The sequence below is a fragment of the Cimex lectularius genome, unplaced genomic scaffold, assembly GCF_000648675.2.
Source record: "Cimex lectularius strain Harlan isolate CLEC.00 unplaced genomic scaffold, Clec_2.1 scaffold91, whole genome shotgun sequence".
Taxonomy (NCBI): domain Eukaryota; kingdom Metazoa; phylum Arthropoda; class Insecta; order Hemiptera; family Cimicidae; genus Cimex; species Cimex lectularius.
The window spans coordinates 201,891-219,534 of record NW_019394227.1 but is presented as its reverse complement, the minus strand read 5'-3'; the positions used below and the strand labels follow the sequence as shown (position 1 = coordinate 219,534).

The 17,644-nt window shown below is 34.6% G+C and overlaps 1 protein-coding gene across 1 annotated transcript in view; it reads right to left on the bottom strand.

The window, feature by feature from the left end:
• Positions 1-1,223: 1,223 nt before the first annotated feature.
• Positions 1,224-17,644, bottom strand: part of LOC106674205 (proteoglycan Cow) — a 196,849-nt gene continuing 180,428 nt past the window's right edge. The window contains exons 6-11 of the mRNA XM_014406806.2: positions 12,192-12,390; positions 3,816-3,981; positions 3,660-3,757; positions 3,455-3,592; positions 3,251-3,397; positions 1,224-3,186 (exon numbers count right to left, since the gene is read on the bottom strand). Of these exons, the coding sequence (XP_014262292.1) occupies positions 3,270-3,397; positions 3,455-3,592; positions 3,660-3,757; positions 3,816-3,981; positions 12,192-12,390 (729 nt within the window). The 3' untranslated portion in view covers positions 1,224-3,186; positions 3,251-3,269. The remainder of the gene's footprint in view (positions 3,187-3,250; positions 3,398-3,454; positions 3,593-3,659; positions 3,758-3,815; positions 3,982-12,191; positions 12,391-17,644) is intronic.

The window sequence follows — 17,644 nt, the reverse complement described above, 5'->3', positions numbered from 1 at the left end:
AAGGAGATAACTCTGGAGGATATGTATAGACCCAGAAGAGCAGAAACAAGTAAGTTCAATAAGTACTCGATTGGCCCAGAACCTTTTATTTCTTGCCAAACTGTCAAAAGTGTATATCCATCTGGGAATAGGTTAAGGGAATAAGATAAGTCCTCAGTTTAATGGAATTGTAGTCCAGAACAGAGGCATGCGAAAAAGCTCATCAAAGGACCATTGAAGAAAATAATGGCAGAACTACTATATCTCGGACATGCTGACTAGTGGGATTGCTGACTGGAGACTGCAGATTCTGGAGGTATGTATAAACTCTCAGAGGCAGAAACAAGTAAGTTCGATCATACTACGATTGGCCCAGAACTCTATTGTGCTCTACCAAACTCCCAAAAAGGCCGACGCATCAGACAATGGATTAATCCTCAGTTAAACGGTATTGCAGTTCAGGACAGAGACATGGGAAAAAGCTCATCAGACGATCGAAGAAAATCATGGTGGAACTACTAAATCTAGGATGTGCTAAGACTAGTGGGATTGCTCACTGAAGACTGCAGATTCTGGAGGTATGTATACTCTCAGAGGCAGAAACAAATAAGTTCGATCATACTATGATTGGCCCAGAACCATATCGTGCTCTACCAAACTCCCAAAAAGGCCGACGCATCAGACAATGGATTAATCCTCAGTTAAACGGTATTGCAGTTCAGGACAGAGACATGGGAAAAAGCTCATCAAAGGACGACTGAAGAACATACTAAATCTAGGATGTGCTAGGACTAGAATAATAATGCAGACTCTGGAGGAATATTTATGCTCAGAGCAGCAAAAGCTTGTGTAGATATTGCAAGGAAGAAAAAGAAACAGTGGAACATGTATGCTGGTGTGAAGGAATCCTAAGAGGAGAAAAGCCTGACAGATTCACACAGTTCTTAACAAAGCTTCCCAAAGCACATTTGATAAAAAGCTTAGAGAAACTCTAGATAATCGTAGTGATTGCAAAATAGACAAATATTAGTTGCGGTGCTGAAGTTATAAAGAGGTCGACTTGTTTTAACCTTAAACATTCCTATCTGGTTCTTTTTGTTTATACTAACTTATAATTAATAAATAATTCAGCATGAAGCATTTTTCATATAAAATGTGCAGGTTTTTAAGCTGTAAAACCAAATTAAACTATTTAAAATAATCTTTATGGATTTTGTGGTGTAAATAATTGATTGTAAAGGAAGTATTAACTGAAAATTTTATTTGGGTGGGTTTTATTATTAAGAGCAGATACACAAGTGACAAAATAACTTTTCGTGTTTTGGGATATCAGCCCAGTTCCACACTTTTTTGTTTTGTTTTTTCAACTTTAGTCATTTCAACTAAAATGTTATTTTGAAAATTACCTGCTATATCTAAATCTTATTTAGTAATACTTTTAAAAACACATCCTAAACATTTAAAAGCACATAACAATGAAACTTCTTGTTAAATACCTGAACATCAGTGATATAAAAAAAGCTAGAAAATTGGTTTTTGAAACGTAAAGTTTAATTAAAGTGTACAGAGTTTTTAACTATTTCACTTTTATTACTTTTCATCCAATATATTTAAAAAGGAGAAAACAGTTCTTACTGTGTATGAAGTTATGAGCAGTTATATATTTACACATACATTACCTTTTTTTAAAAATTACCTAATGATAATTATCTAATAAACACCATACACCTATTATGAATTAACACAGATACATTTCTATAAACAATAATCAGTATTGCTAACACTGGTAAATTGTAAGTACCTAATGTAACCATCAAAAACTGATTCCATTAACTAAAAAAAAAATAAATAATATTTATTTATAAATAAAATTTCATTACGCTTTATTGGGCTCTGTGATGCCATACATAATTTCGAAGCTCTGTGCAGTATTTTATTGTTATGACGATTATATAGTGGTATATATAATTCATTTCCTCTGATTTGTATAAACAGAAAGCCTTCTGAAAATAAAAAATTGACAACAAAAAGTCTTCTCATTATATAACGAGAAAGTGTAATAATTTAGATAAAAATAAATTTTGGAAAATCTCCATAACAACTGAACAACATAATGGTAAATACAACATAAATAAAACTAAAAATTGATCGGACGGTTTAAAAGTGCACATAACATAGTTTCTTTTATGATTCAAACTTTTTCAAAACATAAAAAAATACATACAATTTTATACATATATTTTATAAACTCAATATTGTTTAAATTATTATAAATAAATCACAATTTTTACTTTAATTGAGAATACTCCATGCTTAATATTGATTGTAAGTAGCTTCGTTTTTCCATGCCGATATTTTGTATTTGTTCTATGGAATGCTTTTAAATGGATGGAATGTGAAATTTCCCAGTTGAATAGTTTTGTATTAGAGAACAGATCACTAGCTTCTTTTCTAACTACTCTAACCATCATTTTACAAATATATTCACATTTGTACTCACATTTGCGAGAAACAGTAGTTGTATAATAAAACACAAAACACTGCGTGTATTCAAATAATCATGGCCATTTGATCAATTTGAAAATGACAAAATTTTGTTCATTTTGTTAATCAAAATAAAAGTAGAGAGGAAAGCCGCAAGGTGAGTTTACTCCTATCTTACTTTTTTTTTCACATTTAACACATAAGTTTTGTAAGTGTTGGGCTATATATTAATTTTACAAGAACAACTGTACTTTCCTATATGTTATACAATAATTTTTTTTGGCTAATTCTACAAAGCAAAATGCCAAATACTTTCTCTCATTTTTTTATTTTTTATTTATTTTTAATCTGATGGCACCAGCCTTGGTGTCTATAAACCACACTGACGAGATATAACAATATTACCCTAGAATGTTTCATACTTATATATATTATAGTGTGCTTGGTAAACATGGAATTGTAATAAATACTTAATCATAACTCTACACTTCATCATTATAAAAGAGCTACTTAAGAAAAATGTTAATTAAAAGAAGAATACACCATGATTTCTCATCTAAACACTATTTTTAAGTCGAGTTGTATAGCACTGCTGATTTGGAGGAATAAAGTTATGTGCATTGTTGTAATCACAAGGCGACATTGCAAATCTCAGTCCTAGGCCTGACAATTTCACCACACATACAGCTTATATTAAACTTTTGTTTTGATCCTTCAATAGGCCTGAAATAAAGTAGGAGTAATAAAAAAAACTTTCAATTAGCCGAGCTGTTTCAGTAAAATATACCTGGTTAATAATATAAACTCTAAAAATCTAAAGGTTGATCAGCACTGCCTTCGATATCTTGATCTGAATCATCATCGTCATCGTCATCATCATCATCATCATCGCTGACATCTTGTAGTTTCCCCTTGCTCTTTCCCAGTAAGGATTCTGAAATTATCTTCATTAGAATATCAAATTTAAAAGGAAAAAGAATATTTTACATACCGCAATTGGGTTTTCCTCTTGTACGGGAGTTGGGCAGTTCCACTCCATGTTTGTCAACACACCAGCACATGCCAACAGACACATGGCATTGTGTATGATAGTAGTAACCATCAGGGTCACAATCTGGTACATAAACACCTGCAATCAAATAAGAATATCAAGAAAAATGATTTTTTTTAAATTTTTATTTTTGCAGTCGTCATACCTAACATGTTTGTTGAAATTCTCCTTTTCACAGCTGCACATGGCCTGTCTGTCTTGTCGAAGCATTTGCACCATTCATGAGGAGTCACAAAGATATCCCTGAATATGAAAAACCGTGTTAATGTTTTGAGCTTCAGTGTGTCGAATTGATAATTACCGGTCAATATCGCATTCATCGAGGAAAGGCTTGATACATCTCTCGTTCTGGTCGTGCTCCAAGTCGTACAGTTCATGCAGGGTCAGCTTGTTGTCTGAATCGGTGTCCAAATGGTGGAACATCCAACGAACTTCGTTCTTGCAGCTTGAAGGGAACCTTGTTACTCCTACAAACAAAAAACATTCCTTATGAAACAAAAAATACTCAGTGTGAATTGGGTAGTTTTAAGAGATCACAAACCAGGAAATATGACAAAGTCTTAAATCTTAAAGAAAAGGGATAGAAAAACTGAACAAGCACTGCAATAAAAACTACCTCACAATTTGAAAAGTAATAAATAAAGCCAAGTTTGACCATGATTTACAGTAAAATATATTTCAACTGTTTATTATCATTCATAATGCCTTCCACAGGCTTAAACAACACAATTAAAGCATACACATTCATGCTAGTATATACATAATCTAAGTTTGGTGGTACTCAGAGTTCTCAATATTTCAATGAGGTTCAACCTGTATTTGTGCTAATAAATACATTCATATAAATTTTTTTAGAAAGAACTGGCGAATTACCAAGGTATTTGATATTAAAGTTTGGCCTCAAAGGGACTGTTGGGTACTCATATTCCACCACAAACCCATATACACTCAAAACACTCAAGCTAATACATACATTCACTCGGGGGATAACCAAGTCTCCTGCAAATACAACCATAAACATTTATCCACTTTAGGTATCGGATCAATGTTTCACTGTAATCAGTGAAGTGTTTCAGATTTGAGACTCGTGGATCCTTGTCCTGTGCAGTGCTGATTGTTTACATTCTAATTGAACGACTCACAGTTACTTGTGGGTCTGGTGTGGCCTATTTGAAATCGAGTCATTATTATTCTTTTTTCTTCTGTCCGTTCTCTCCAGGGTCCTTAATTTGACCAACAATTTGTTGTTATTATTTTGAAAGTGGTAATGATGATGGTGATGGATTTCTTAGTATCCATCATCAGGATTCTTACAAAATAATAACAACAAATGTTTACAACCTTTCTTTCAATTGAACATTTAGGTTTTTTTTCTATAAATCGTACTCAGTTTAACAATCACAACAGTTACAAAAACACATCCCCCTTTTCCTAGTATTCATCATCATCATCTTGCTTCTTTTTCTTTTATCCATTCTCACCATGGTCCAAGGTTTGACTGACAATTTGATTTCTCTCAATTTGTTGGTCACTGTGGTCTAATCATTATGCCATTCTTCACAACATAAAATTTTTACGTTATAAAAAAATTACTTAGTTTTTTTGTAACTGTTATGATTGTTAGCTGAGTACCATTTATAGAATAAATTTAAATTTTCAATAGAAAAATTTAAAAAAGGCTGTAAAAATTTGTTGTTATTATTTCGATAAAGTGATGATGGTAGATTTCTTAGTATTCATCATCAGGACTTTATCGAAATAATAACAACAAATGTTTACAACCTTTCTTTTCTATTGAAATTTTAGATTTTTTCTATAAATGGTACTCAGTTAACAATCACAACAGTTACAGAAACAAATCCCCCTTTTCCTAGTGAATAGTGAATGATGAATACTAAGAAATCCATCATCATCATCATCGTCACTTTATTGAAATAATAACAACAAATGCTTACAACTTTTTTTTTCTATTGAAAATTTAGATTTTTTTAAATAAATGGTACTCAGTTAACAATTACTGTTACAAAAAAAGTATTAATTTTTATAAAGTAAAAATTTGAAGTAATGAAGACTGGCATAATCATTGGAAGTGATGATGATGATGGATACGATGGATAGGATATGGGGTTTGTGCTCCCCAGGCACTGCAGCCTGCTGGCTTATTCTAGTTCCCTAATTCAGTGCGGTCAATTTGATCCCTCTTCTTAATAGTACTAGGTAATTGACTATTGCTGCTACAATTTGATTCCCTAATTTTTTTTCCCGTATGTTAGGTTAAATCTCCATTGAGCCGTTGCTTCGTATTCCAAGATGATAAGGGTGGCTGATTCTTCCTCCTCGTTACAAAATCTGCACATGGGTTCATCGTTGTATATGTTGTGAAGATGTTGCCTCAGTTGACAGAGACCTGTTAATAGTCCTATCACTCTTCTGAGTCTTCTAGCCCTTTCAAACTGCAGCAGTGAGCTTGACAGTCTTGGTGAGGGTTGCTTTAGCATAAGTTTACTATTTCTAGTTTAACCACTTGTGTTTTAAAGGATCCATTAGGTGATGGAGGATTCTGTCTTTGTTTTTACTATCCCAAGTATAGGTTCAGGGCCTATGCAGATCCTCCTCTGGTTAGTATGTCTGTTTTTTCATTACCCAAAATTCCTTTGTGCCCTGGCACCCAAGCTGTTTCCCCAGGTTTTGGAGATTTTGGATGCATTCCCTGAATAGTTTTGTTGTGACTTTTTTGCTTGTATACCCTCTTTTAAGATTTTAGAGCACAAGTATTGATGGGATGTATTTCTGTTTGAAAGACCGAAATGTCTAATAAGTTTGGTTGTTCATATTTGGGCATTTTACAAACCACACTCAATCTGGTACCTTAGTTTATTTTAGAGTCATATCACTGTATCAGTAGCTGTTCAAGTTTGTCCTCTCATTTTTAGTCTGTTGAGACTTCATAAGAAGGTAAGTAATGTTTCTTGGATCATATAGTCAGTCCCAATTACTAAGAAAGGGTGTCTGATTCTTCTTAATTAATGAAATAACAATACAGCAATAAAAACATCTTTGGTAACTTGAATTTTTTTAAAAATTATATTTGGATTTATATAGATTCAAACCTGTACATGTATATACAACACAAACATGTGCCAAGTTTAGCCTATACACTTCTCATAGTCCTTCGGCAATTCCAGCTTTTGCAATTTATAGTAAATTGCTAGCAGACTTGAGAATCACCCACCCCGAGGGCAGACCTCAGTCTTATCCGTGCAGCAAACCAAGGTTGGGCTCCGGGGGGGGAGGATGCTGGTAACAGCTAGATCAATTCAGCACCCAATACATGCAGTTCCAAACCCATTCATACTCACGTTCATTCTTAAATCATTCACACCTATTTTCATACTATTCATTCAAAAATGTTGATGGAGTACTTGATATTCCCCTGCAGACCCTCTCACATCACACATTCATGCTAATAAATATATTCCCTCTCAACACAACCTTTACACATATTACAATTACTCCTTTTTGCCACGACATTTGAAAAATGGCAAAAAGGAGGAAAAATTAAAAAAAGGTGCAGTTGAGATGGAAAGTTGGTGTCCGAGTGGATCGAGGTCACGATAGCTCAAGTGGTAGAGCAGCGGCATATCAAGCCGAAGATCGTGGGTTCGAATCCCGCTCGTGCCATTGACTTTTTTATCTCAACTAAAAACCTTAATTAATTGTAACATATTAATTGGTCAAGCGGACCACAAAATTAGTGAATTTAATGATTTGAAATGAAGTATACTTCACTAAAGCTCTCCGTCGCCATTTCATTTGTCGTCGAGAATCCAATCCGATTACACGACATTTGAAAAATGGCAAAAAGAAGGGAAAATTAAAAAAAGGTGCGGTTGAGATGGGAAGTTGGTGTCCAAGTGGATCGAGGTCACGATAGCTTAAGTGGTAGAGCAGTGGCATATCAAGCCGAAGATCATGGGTTCGAATCCTGCTCGTGCCACTGACTTTTTTATCTCAACTAAAAACCTTAATTAATTGTAGCATATTAATTGGTCAAGCGGACCATGAAATTAGTGAATTTAAGACTTTACACATATTATACAACTAGCCTAAATGAGACGGGAGCAATGAGAACATGTCCTACAATTAACATCAAAAAAATACTGGGATTAATCGTACAGCACATGGTAATAAGGACAGCGCAGAAAACCATCATTAATATTATCAAACAGAAACCTCCAACAAGAATAAAACTAAAATGGAGAGACAGCAACAAACTATGGAAAGACCATCCGATACTCATGGCTCTGAGAGACAACATGATGAAGTATGTTTGAATTTTATCAAAACTTCCAAATAAATCTAGGTACCAAAAAGAATGGGAACGAGAGGGAAACACCTCTTTTAAGAATGGCACCATCCTTAGGTATACAGACGGATCTAGAACACAAGAAGTACAGGGGCAGGAGTATTTGGACCTGGAATCAATATTCAGAACACATGGGAAAATACACCAGTATCTTCCAAGATAAGATTCACGCAACTCGACCTGAGTAAAGGGTACAAAAATAAGAATATAGCTATCATGTCAGATAGCCAAGCAGCCATCAAAGCACTAAGCTCAAATACCGTTAGTTCAAGGATGGTGCTGAGCTGTAAAACCAAATTAAACGTATTAGGTACGCAGAACAAAGTCAGTCTCTGCTGGATCCCAGTACACATGGGAGTAGAAAGCAATGAGAAAGCGGACACCCTTGCAAGGCAAGGAGCTGCTACTCTGCTGACAGGACCTGAACCCTTCTGTGAAATACACACTATTAATGAGTATCTCAGATAGAAGGACAAAACGAAAATGAAGGAACAATGGAATTCACTCATTGGACACAGACAATCCAAACTCCTAACCAATTTTGGAAGAAAAGAAATTGCAGAATGTGTCAAGGGAAGCAGGGACAAACTGCGAATCCTAATAGATTCCTGACAGGACACCGTATGTTAAATGGACACTTAAAGAAGATTGGAATAATCCAAAACATGCAGATTCTGCAAAGAGGCAGAAGATACACCAACAAATCTACTAACAAACTGCGGAGCTACACTTGTCTGCAGGAGGAAGTGTTTTGGGAAGTATAATGTGACCGTAGAAGAACTTCAACCACTAAACCTTTAAAACTTATTAATCAAGTTTCTTGATGAAATAGGACTCACCGATGTGCTTTAGGCAGAGTACGGGGGATACAATAGCTCTTAAAGGGCGCAGTATACTATACCCTGAAAAATTACATCTACATCTAACCTAATTGAGGGCCCATTGGGTACTCGATATTCCATCGTACCTCTCACATCACACATTCCTGCTAATAAATACATTCACTCTCAATACAAACTAGGTATTCACAACTAGAATCAGAAAGGGACCCAAAGATTCGCTGCTGTTCTCAAGCACAATTCTCAAATTGGGTGGCATTTCTGTGCACTCTATGTATGAAGCCAAGGAACTGCACCCTTCAATTAGGTGGGAAAGGAACAATTATTCTATTTATCACTTTGGTTCAGAACCTTTAGGGTGTTTACCAAACTGGCAAAAAAGTGGCTTTGGTGTGAGTGAGAAAAGGTCAATATCTCTCCCTAATGCTTGAAATTATTGTGAGTTTGAATAGAATATATTTTTCATTTTGTACAGGTCTGCCTCTAAACTTTTATTAATTACGGCCGAACAAACAATACAAATAAAACAAGACAGAAAGAGTTTTAGCAAACAAAACAAAAGACGATCAATATTTCACCTTACAATGTCAATCGATCAATGTTTCTCCTCAATGTTTGAAATAATATTTCACCCGTGGGGTGTTTCACCACTGAATGCTTGTCATTTGCAAATGTTTATGAAGGTTGTATCAATTAATTAACTGGGACAGTTCAAGTAAATAAACTAACATTTCTTGAGCTCCAATAAACAATATAAAAAGAATAAGAAAAACAGCTTGGGTAAATTAAAAAAAAGACCTAATTCTTCCCAATGCCAGAAATCACATGAATGATGGTAGACCAAACTGGCGAGGATAGGTCGAACAAAATTGTCAGTTATATGTAGTATATGAAAACTGAACTTTATTCATATCATTATTCCAGTTTGCTAATATAGTGATAATTTTTTAAAAATTAATTTATTTTATTTTTTTAATGAGGGTTCACAACAGCAGAGGTCTATCAACCCTCGGGGTGTCAATGCCGGACATTTACTTTTGGGCCTGTGTCCTGCATGTAAAGAAAAATTACTTGATGTGTGCCAACTAATTGAACAGTGCTTGGCTCCATATAGAATGAATGAATAAACATTTATTTTAAAAAAAACTTATACATTGTTTAAATTCACTAATTTCGTGGTCCGCTTGACCAATTAAATCATTACAATTAATTAAGGTTTTTAGTTGAGATGAAAAAAAGCTAATGGTACGAGCGGGATTCGAACCCACGATCTTCGGCTAGATACGCTGCTGCTCTACCACTTGAGCTCTCGTGACCTCGATCCACTCGGACATCAACTTCCTATCTCAACCCCACCTAATGAGTTTTCCCTCCTTTTTGCCATTTTTCAAATGTCGTGTAATCGATTTGGAAACTCGACGACAATTGAAATGGCCTCGGAGAGCTTTAGTGAAGTGTACTTTATATTAATTCTTTAAATTCACTAATTTCGTGGTCCGCTTGACTAATTAAATCATTACAATTAATTAAGGTTTTTAGTTGAGATGAAAAACAATTGAAAAATGGCAAAAAGGGGGGAAAACTCATAAGGTGGGGTTGAGATAGTAAGTTGATGTCCGAGTGGATCGAGGTCACAAGAGCTCAAGTAGTAGAGCAGTGGCGTATCTAGCCGAAGATCATGGGTTCGAATCCCGCTCGTGCCATTAGCTTTTTTTCATCTCAACTAAAAACCTTAACTAATTGTAATCTTATACATTGTGTTACATAACATTCATTAAGCAGGGAAAGTGGCGGGGCACTTTTACGTCCTATTTCAAAGCTTTTTCCTATCAACGCACCTAGTCCTAGTTTGTTATTATTTTTAATTAACCAAACAAGAAAATAGTGGGAAAAATCTTCTTAAAAAACCCACTAGTTATCAAATAGGATAACAATTAACAAATGAATTAACAAAAAAATGTGTTAACAAAATTCACTTCTATATCCCTACAAGTAGTGTTCTTGCTGGAGGAGAGACCCATAAAAAAATTCCTGGACAGACATTTTAATTCGGAATTAATATACTCCACTCCCCTTTCTCATGGAGGAGGCCAATTCTGGTGTATCGAGGTAGTGAGGTTATAAACCTTAGAAATTTATTTTGGACCACTTGCAGTTTTTTGATGTTCGATTCGCACATGTAACTCCATGCTGGGCAAGCATACAGCAGCATAGGTTTAATAGCTACTTTATATATAATTAGTTTATTTTCAAAGCTCATTCCACTCTCTCGGGTCATCAGCGGAAATAAGGCTTTTATGGCTATTTTACCTTTCGTTACTATATTGTTTATATGCCGAGAGAAGTTAAGTTTTCGATCCAGAGTTAAACCCAAGTACTTTACCCCCTCACGCCATTCTATTTTGTGTCCGTGAATGGAAATGGTTTCCTTGAATATTGGGCATCGTTTTGTGAAAAATATGGCCTCAGTTTTCGGGACATTAATTCTGAGTTTCCAGCGGTGACAAAACCTGCAAATCCTGGTGATGCTGTCATTTAATCTTTTCACAATTGCCTTAGGCCACCAGGATGAACAACAGACAGCAATGTCATCCGCATAAAGCGCAATTTTGCAATTTCTCAGTGAGGGGAGTAGATTTATAAAAAGGAGGAACAAGCATGGCCCTAGGATTGAACCTTGGGGAACTCCGGCGGCAATTGGGAAAGGTCTGGAAGTTTCATTGTTTAGGCTCCATATAGAGAGCGTGTAGGAATGACACCCAATATGAGAATTGTGCTTAACCATGGCATCGAGCATTTGGGACCTCTATACCAATTTTTGGAAGAAACAATGTTTCTCTGTATATAGTACTTTATAGATATCTCATTTTGTGTTTCATTGTGTATACTGAGACTGAATGTATTTATTAGCATGAATATTGAGTATCCCATCCTCAATTAGGTTAGATATGTATTTGAAGATGACTCAGGCATATCGAGTACTCCACCACCCTAACTGAGTGAATGGCATAAAGCTACTTTTAGTTCTGAATATTGTCTAATTTTGAATCTCCTTTCATTGGCGTGCAAATAACATTTTTAAGGTTTTATGTCATTCACTTGATTTAAAAATATTAATTGTTTTCCATGTTTGATTGTATTATTGTTTGTTTTTGCTTGTTAAAATAAAAGTTTTAGGACATTTTAATTTTTTTACAGCATAAAATGTATTTATATCATTGCATTAGTAACTAGGACATGGCAATATTCGACGATACTTCCTTAGTGAATTTCTAATTATCTTTATATTTTTTAAAATTAAAGTTTATCAAAGTAAAACGTATAATTTGCAAGTCAATCTAGAAAGTGGACATGATAGAAATGAAAGGAAGAGAAAATGGGCAGAGGAAGAAAAAGAGGTTCCGTGGATGCATCACTAACACAACGCACGACTTTTTGAACAAAGAGGTCCAGTAGTTCAATTAATAATTACCTTTGGATCTTATGTGAGTTTGCCTTCGTTTCGAGTCTGCCATGATAACAGAAAACCAGTCCAAAAGCCTGTCTCCCATTGCTTGTAGGGCAGGAGGTGGGCACTCGGATTTCGCTCTGAGATTCGGCTTCCTGTCTATAACATCGTTGTCTCCCCTCATTCTCTCTTTGTCTTCATAATAGGGAGGATTGGTGACGGCCTGGAACAGAAAAAAAGAAAACATTGCACTTTTCCTTTCAGCCCGATGTTTGTAAATAATGCAATCACCCCCTGGAGTAGGTTTACTCTAATTAAATGAAACAAATTAAATGAGGCCATTTGCAAAATTGAGGAAGCTTGTAACTTATCGGTGCCAACTCACCCATTATGGAAATAAGCATGTACATATGAAAGGACCTTTGAGGGAAGATTTGAATCGGAAGTTTGTAGTTTGCAACCCTTACAAATTAAGTTTATGTTGTATAAACATAAATAATAATAATAATACAAAATTCACTTTTTCCCAAATAGTTTCTTACTTTACATACATAATGTGGGAAGTTTAGAGATCTACAAACAGTTGAGGTCATCATGTTTTTACTTCTTTCATGCATATTTTACAACTTTAGCCATTTGAGCATCTTTATGTTTTACTGCCTCTCTACATTTGTATCAAAACTAAGTCAATATCTTAAAATGGTAGGCTCTCATCTTAACTCAGGATGTCAATTAAAGAATGCAAAACATGCAATACATATGTATCACCACCCTACGGAAATCTAGAAATCTGGTCACATTCACTCTCCCAGAGTACTCAATATTCCTCGGGGTGGAGTCGAACCCACTCCATTCGTGCTAATAACTTATTTTTATTCTCCAGACACACTTGTCCAATTGCCCAAGGGTATTCAGTATTCCTCGAGGCCAGATTAAACTAGCCCTTCCTTTCATGCTAATAAATTACATTCATCCAAATAAATTAACATGAACATAGTCTGTTACATTCAGCAGGCACACAGGCCAGAGGAGGTCTGCATGACCTTAGGCCCTGAACCGATCCTTGGGATAACAAAAACAAACACAGAATGGATACGAAAAAGGCAATAGGACAAATGGATAAATTCAAGACGTGATAGGCATTAAAACAACCAAGGCTAGTAAACTAACTGCTACAGTTAGGAAGTGCTAAAGTCAGAGGAGTGATAGAACTAGGTTAATGGCATCTGAGAAAACATCTACACTATATGGTCGTATTCAATGATGACCTTATTTGTAGAGTTTGCAATGAGGAAGAGACATAACCTAGAATACAAAGAAAACGGGGAGAGGAATTGTAACAACGGCAGTCAATATCCTAATACTTCATAGAAGGAATGAATCGACTGCACTGAACTTAGGAACTAATAAAGCCTATAAGCTAGAAGGCTGCTGTGCTTGGGTGCTCGCAATATCCATCATCATGATCACTTTATCGAAATAATAACAACATATGTTTGCATGTTTTTTTTTTTATTTTTCCATTGAAAAGTTAAATTTTTTCTATAAATGTTACTCAGTTAACAAAAAATTAAGTATTAACTTTTTTATAAGGTAAAAATTTTATGTTGTGAAGAACAGGCATACTGACTGGACCACAGTGACCAACAAATTGAGAGAAATCAAACAGTCAGTCAAACCTTGGACCATGGAGAGAATGGATAAAAGAAAAAGAAGCAAGATGATGATGATGACTATTAGGAAAAGGGGGATTTGTTTTTGTAACTGTTGTGATTGTTAACTGAGTACCATTTATAGAAAAAATCTAAATTTTCAATAGAAAAGAAAGGTTGTAAACATTTGTTGTTATTATTTCGATAAAGTCCTGATGATGGATACTAAGAAATCTACCATCATCACTTTATCGAAATAATAACAACAAATTTTTACAGCCTTTTTTAAATTTTTCTATTGAAAATTTAAATTTATTCTATAAATGGTACTCAGCTAACAATCATAACAGTTACAAAAAAAATTAAGTAATTTTTTTATAACGTAAAAATTTTATGTTGTGAAGAATGGCATAATGATTAGACCACAGTGACCAACAAATTGAGAGAAATCAATTGTCAGTCAAACCTTGGACCATGGTGAGAATGGATAAAAGAAAAAGAAGCAAGATGATGATGATGACTACTAGGAAAAGGGGGATTTGTTTTTGTATCTGTTGTGATTGTTAACTGGGTACCCATTTATAGAAAAAAACCTAAATGTTAAATAGAAAAAAAGATTGCAAAAAAATGGTTGTTATTATTTGGATAAAGTCCGGATGAATACTAGGAAAAGGGAGATTTGTTTTTGTAACTGTTGTGATTGTTAACTGAGCACCATTTATAGAAAAAAAATCTAAATTTTCAATAGAAAAATTAAAAAAAAAAAAAAAAAAAGGTTGTAAACATATGTTGTTATTAATTAAGGTTTTCAGTTGAGATGAAATTAATTTTCATGTATTAATTGGTCAAGCGGACCACGAAAGTGGTGAATTAATTTGTTGTTATTATTTTGATAAAGTCCTGATGATGGATACTAAGAAATACATCATCATCATCATCACTTTTGAAATAATGACAAATTTTTACAACCTTTTTTTAAATTTTTTTATTGAAAATTTAAATTTGTTCTATAAATGGTACTCAGTTAACAATTATAACTGTTAGAAAAAAATTAAATAATTTTTTTATAACGTAAAAATTTTATGTTGTGAAGAATGGCATAATGACTGGACCACAATGAACAAATTCGGAGAATTAAATTGTTGATCAAACCATGGACCATGGAGAGAAGAAAAAGAAACGAGATAATGATGATGAATCCTAGGAAAAGGGAGATTTGTTTTTGTATCTGTTGTGATTGTTAACTGCGTACCATTTATTGAAAAAAACCTAAATTTTAAATAGAAAAAAAGATTGCAAACAAATGGTTGTTATTATTTGGATAAAGTCCGGATGTATACTAGGAAAAGTGAGATTTGTTTTTGTAACTGTTGTGATTGTTAACTGAGCACCATTTATAGAAAAAAAATCTAAATTTTCAATAGAAATAAAAGGTAAAAATTTGTTGTTATTATTTGAATAAAGTCCGGACGATGCATACAAAGAAATCCATCATCACATTATCGAAATAATAACACACATTTTTACAACCTTTTATTTCTATTGAAAATTTAGATTTTTTTTGTATAAATGTACTCAGTTAACAATCACAACAGTTACAAAAACAAACCCCCCCTCTTCTAGTATTCATCATCAACTTGTTTCTCAATTTCAGTTATAATTTTTTAAATTGAATTTTGGAACTAGGAAGGTACAATAAGCACGGCTGCAATGCTTGAGGAGCAAATCCCTCACTTCCTAGTATCCATCATCATCTGGTCACATTCTCTCGCTCAGAGTATTCGATATTCCCCTGGGGGTGGGTTTTAACAATCCCTTCCTTTCACGATAAGTCTAATTTACATTTCCTTCTTCCTGTTTTTTTTTAAAGTTTTTTTTTTCTACATGCAGATTTGATGTTAAAATTGCACTCATAAAACATACCCTTCCAACATCACCCTTGCGATTTATTTATTATTTAGCTTGGCGAGTGTATGTATTTTTAATGGGTTTCTTACTGTAGATCGAAAGCTGAACTCATTTGGAAATCGGCAGTAAGGCTGAAGTTTGGACTAAGTTGTCTTTTCTCTCTTCTCGAGAGAATAGAGCTTTCATTAACAGGAAAGAAAGGTGACCTTTCCTTGAACAATGCTAATAAAGGGTTTTCTCAGAATCTGAATATCGATTTGTCTAATGGGAATGACATCTATTAAAGGATGTAAAGGGGAAGGGAAAAAAGCACGCTTTGACGACTTATTCAAGAGGCCGAATCTGAAGGGATCTCGGATGCTTACGACGTTGAGAAAGCACCAGACGAAAAGCCAGGAAATGAAAAGACGAAAAGCAACACCATTAACGCAAAAGTTTTATTCTATTAATCCGCGTCATGGGTCATTACGCGTCTCTAATTTTACAAACATCGTTAAAGTTAAACAAACGGCTTTGAACAACACTGAATTTAAATGCAAAATTGATATATTCTGAGATGCGTAAATTATCTCCCCCCCCCGTGGAATATTAGCGTACTGCACTTACAGTAAACCTTTGTGTCCTGAAGTAGATTCAGGGGATACCATGAGCATTTTGAACACCAATTAGCACGAATTGTATGACGTTTATGGATGATAAACCGTTTACAGAACGAAAAAATTGGAATCCGTATAGAAATAAGTGGTCAAAAAAATTTGGATAATTTTGGCGGCGGATAAATGTACTTAGCTTTAAAAACTATTGTATCTCCTGCTCTGTACCTAAGTAGTTCTGTACATTCAGTAGCACTACATTATGTACGTGTTTTCTAGTTTCTTTTGCTCCTTGATAAATTTACAATCACATTGATGATTGACGGTAATCTTTGCCTCTTCGGATTCGGAGCCTCTTTCCTCATCTGACGCATTTCTTTCTCAGATGCTCATTTAATCTGCCGCGTCTCAAGAAAACTGTTAAAGATTCGGAGCATCTTCCTGCTTTTGACGCGTTCTGCAGCTTTTTTCAATCATTCTCAGTTATTTAATCTGCAGTTCCTCAAGAAAATAGTTAAGGATACGAATCTTCTTCCCGCTTCTGTAGCTTCTTTCATACTTTCTCAAATGCACATTCAATGTGAAATCCCCCAAGAAACCTGTTAAAGATTCCGAGCTTTTTCGCGCTTCTGCAGCTTCTTTCAAGCTTTCTCAGATTGTTCAAGAAAACTGTTAGGGATACTGAGCCTCTTCCTACTTCTAATGCTTTTTGTAGCTTCTTCCAATCTTTCTCAGATGCTCATTTAATCTACACGCTTCAAGAAAACTGTTAAAGATTCGGAGTATCTTCCTGCTTTTGACGCGTTCTGCAGCTTCTTTCAATCATTCTCAGTTATTTAATCTGCAGTTGCTCAAGAAAATAGTTATGGATACCGATCTTCTTCCCACTTCTGTAGCTTCTTTCATACTTTCTCAAATGCTCATTTAATGTGCAATCCCCCAAGAAACTGTTAAGGATCCGAGATTTTTTCCCGCTTCTGTAGCTTCTTTCAATCTTTCTCGGATGGTTATTTAATGTGCAGCTCCTCAAGAAAATTGTTAAGGATACGGATCTTCTTCCCATTTCTGTAACTTCTTTCAAGCTTTCTCAGATTGTTCAAGAAAACTGTTAGGGATACTGAGCTTCTTTCTACTTCTGACGCATTCTGTAGTTTCTTTCAATCTTTCTCAGATGGTTATTTAATCTGCAGTTCCGCAAGAATATTGTTAAGGATACGTATCTTCTTCCCGCTTCTGTAGCTTCTTTCAATCATTCTCAGATGGTTATTTAATATACAGGCGTCAAGAGAAATGTTAGGGATTCGGAGCCTCTTCCTGCTTCTGA